This window comes from Pseudomyrmex gracilis, unplaced genomic scaffold (assembly GCF_002006095.1).
Source record: "Pseudomyrmex gracilis isolate BER0280 unplaced genomic scaffold, ASM200609v1 scaffold_0, whole genome shotgun sequence".
In the NCBI taxonomy this organism is placed as follows: domain Eukaryota; kingdom Metazoa; phylum Arthropoda; class Insecta; order Hymenoptera; family Formicidae; genus Pseudomyrmex; species Pseudomyrmex gracilis.
Genome location: NW_018020584.1, coordinates 1,738,858 through 1,742,137, shown reverse-complemented (window position 1 = coordinate 1,742,137; position 3,280 = coordinate 1,738,858). Strand labels below are relative to the sequence as shown.

Sequence of the window (3,280 nt, the reverse complement as noted above, 5' to 3'; positions counted from 1 at the left end):
AAAAAAAAAAAAAAAAAAAAGAGTAATCTCGATTTATTTACCGGCGTTCTGCAGGTTGACGATTTTCCTTTTGGCTTTTCTCGACGTGATCCTCTGTGGCTCGTATTTTGCGATCACTCGCTTCAGCCTCTCCAGATCGTCCTCAGTGACCTCATCAACGATCGACGACGCCGCGTTCTGATCAAGGTTCGACGCCTGTTTCGAGCGTCTCCTGCGTGTCTGATCCTTGGACAGAAACGCGAGTACTTCCTCGCCGATCTTCGACGGATCCTCCGCCACCGCACTCGCGGTCACGCGAGTGTTGTTGCCGTTAATTCCGGTGATGATCACTTCCTCGAGAATAATTTTCGAATCGCTACCCGCGTTTGAAGCGTCGCGTTTCGCGACCGCATCATCGATTTGTAATGTCAACTGCGAACACACACGTCAACATTAATTTTGTGCAGATTACAACGTCATAAATATGTAAATATGTTTTGCATATTGTTTTTTTTTTTTTTTTTTTTTAACCGACCGCACAACATCAACGTAGCTTTTATTCGTTTAAAAGAACGACACCATTCGATGGTCTTTTTCATTTAGTCTTGTGCATTTAATTGACATGACATAAAAGAGCAACATTAATTCATAAATGTGGCAAATTTATACTTGCTAAATATGTCACGCATATATTAATTAGATTAATGTCAGTTCGAACAAGATTCCATGTAATATATCAAAACAATCCGTTCGACACTGTGTGCAATCTGTGCATTACTTATTTATTCGTCCCCTCGCGACCTCATTGCTTTAATTAAAAAGTTGACACGAACACGCGCTATCGTCTGTCACTGGCAGCCACCACATTTATTGCGAATCGTACGTACTCTAATGTTTGTCATAGCGAATTTTACTTTATTGCTAAATATATTCGTATTACATACTCGTTAAAAAAAATGTTAAAAACTCATTAATTGATATATGTGTTAATCTTTTATGTATTTAATTAATTAAATTCGTGTCGGTCGATTATTCTTATCCTTCACGCTCGCGCGTATCGTATGTTTGTTTCGTTAAAAGTCGTGCTTTCGGAATCGTTAACAAAATATTACCAAATGGATTATCAGCAGTAGCGCCGACGCTACCGGTTTCTGGCTGCTTTTCATGATTCTCCGAGTCCGCGACAAACACTGAGCCGCGGTCCTGACGCGGCCGAGCAATTATATCGAGATCGTTTTCTCTATTAGAAAACCACTCGCGAATGATATGACAGTTTCACAGCGATTAGGCGGCACCTCGTAGTGTCGAAGGAGCCGCCACGGCAATCGGTCCTGCATCGATCGCTCCTTCGATTCGGCTTCCTCCTTTCTCTGTCGGGTTGCACAAGATCGTCGCTCGGCCGAAGCCGATCTGAAAGCATCCCGCGCGCGAACTCTCATTATTTAGTCTATTATTAACGCGCATTGTGCAACACGCCATTTTTTTACAAATAAAGTATCGTAACACGCGGAAAATCCGCTGAGACACTCTATTCCGCGATTTTATGATTTATATTTTTGTATACGAATATTTTGCCGCGCGTCAATATTCACACGAGCGTATCAGCATTTTGCACTTGCATTAACACAGTCGTCGATTTATTCTTCTTCTCTTTAGAAACACGCGGCTGTCACAAATTGTACACGCAATAATTAAATCAATCAAATTCAAACGGTTGTCAACAGCTGACATTCGATAATTGCGCGATATGACATTTGAACATTTTGAATTTTCCATAAGCAGTCGATAACCCTTTTCCCGATTGGCTTTTCGCTTTTAGTCCATTTTAGTCAAATTGATAATGGTCTTCTTTTTGCGCGCGAAAACATCGTGACAATATGCGCTCCGCTTAAATAAGTCACACACGATCACCTGCGGTTTTCCACGTCAGATCACGTAGATTATTGCCTCAAAGATTGAACGAAGCAAATTGCAGTCCCGCTATAGATTGAATATGATCGAGAGAATTAACCACAAGCCATTACTTTGAACCGACCGTTATTATATGATGGAAATTTGTCTTCTTATTCAGCGCGCACAAAATGCTTGGATAAATTAATAACAAAACGAAAACTGTGCGAATACCGCGATGTGTATTTTGCGCTATTATGTTGTGAGTTACTATACACGTTTTGTGTTTTCTCGAAGTAATAATAATAATACACTCACTTTCCTACGACAATTTTTAAGACGACAATTTTACGAGATATAAAAATACATACAGGAATTCTGCTCGGCTAAGCGATAGATTCAGATCGATTATGTCAACCGAAGTGAAAAAAGTTTCACGGCGCGATTTTTCACGCGGTCATTACATCAAATTCTGCGTGCATTCAAGCTTAAATGGGCCAATTATAGTTGTTCGCGCACCGCGTCGGCAAACTGTGCTTTAATTGAAAGAGATAATTGACGAGAAGTCATTATGCAAGTAAATTGTAGTCCAATTGTTTCGAAACTTCAGCGAATCAGATTCGGAACGGCGTTCGCAACGTGCACGTGTTGAAATAAAGAAAGGAGTGACGTTTTCATCTTGAGATATTTTGATTTCTAATATCTCTATTTGAGAAAACAAAAAGTAACTTTCCTAAAAAGTATTTTTCTCGGCAGCAAAATCTTATTTGTCGTGCAACGTCTTTACATAAATCGCGCACAATATTTTTGTATCGCTTAACTTATTCAGAAAATCATCGCATTGTAAGAAATAAGTATGTTTTTTCTCTCGATATCTTCGCGCTGAAGAGAAATCAATTCCAAATTGCTTGAAAAAGATTCTATAGATGATACGTGCTGCGCTAGATCTGGAATACCCTGTACATGTAACACGAAACGATATGTTGACACGAGCGGGAGAATCACAGTAATTTTCTTGGCTTAGCTTGCGACGAACGGAATTTCATGGCTGTATTCATGGACGTGAAAAGAAATTCCAATTTATATTTTCGCTCATGATACTGCCTGTGTCGACAAATAGATGACTTTATCAACCGCACGGTGCAATATTTATTGCCCAGATGATATTCGCCTTGTGCGTGTATTGATCTTGTTATATTGCGATAGCACGTAGAATATTAAGTTATCGCCAAAAATTTCTTGACGATATAAAAATATATACGTGCGTGTTGTATATTTATAAAATTAAAAGTATAAAAAGATACGTATCCAATTTATTATGTGTTTGCGAATAATACACAGTTTGTCCGGAAAGTTCCCGGACTGATTTTTTCTAGCGCGGGTAAGCGGCGCTATCGAGCGGTCAACGCTG

General features: G+C 39.5%; 1 protein-coding gene across 1 annotated transcript in view; it reads right to left on the bottom strand.

Annotated features, from left to right (window-relative positions):
- LOC109863896 (protein split ends-like) overlaps positions 1-1,153 on the bottom strand; it is a 4,883-nt gene extending 3,730 nt beyond the window's left edge. Inside the window, exons 1-2 of the mRNA XM_020444565.1 lie at positions 1,092-1,153; positions 42-411 (exon numbers count right to left, since the gene is read on the bottom strand). Of these exons, the coding sequence (XP_020300154.1) occupies positions 42-411; positions 1,092-1,145 (424 nt within the window). The 5' untranslated portion in view covers positions 1,146-1,153. The remainder of the gene's footprint in view (positions 1-41; positions 412-1,091) is intronic.
- Positions 1,154-3,280: the final 2,127 nt, after the last annotated feature.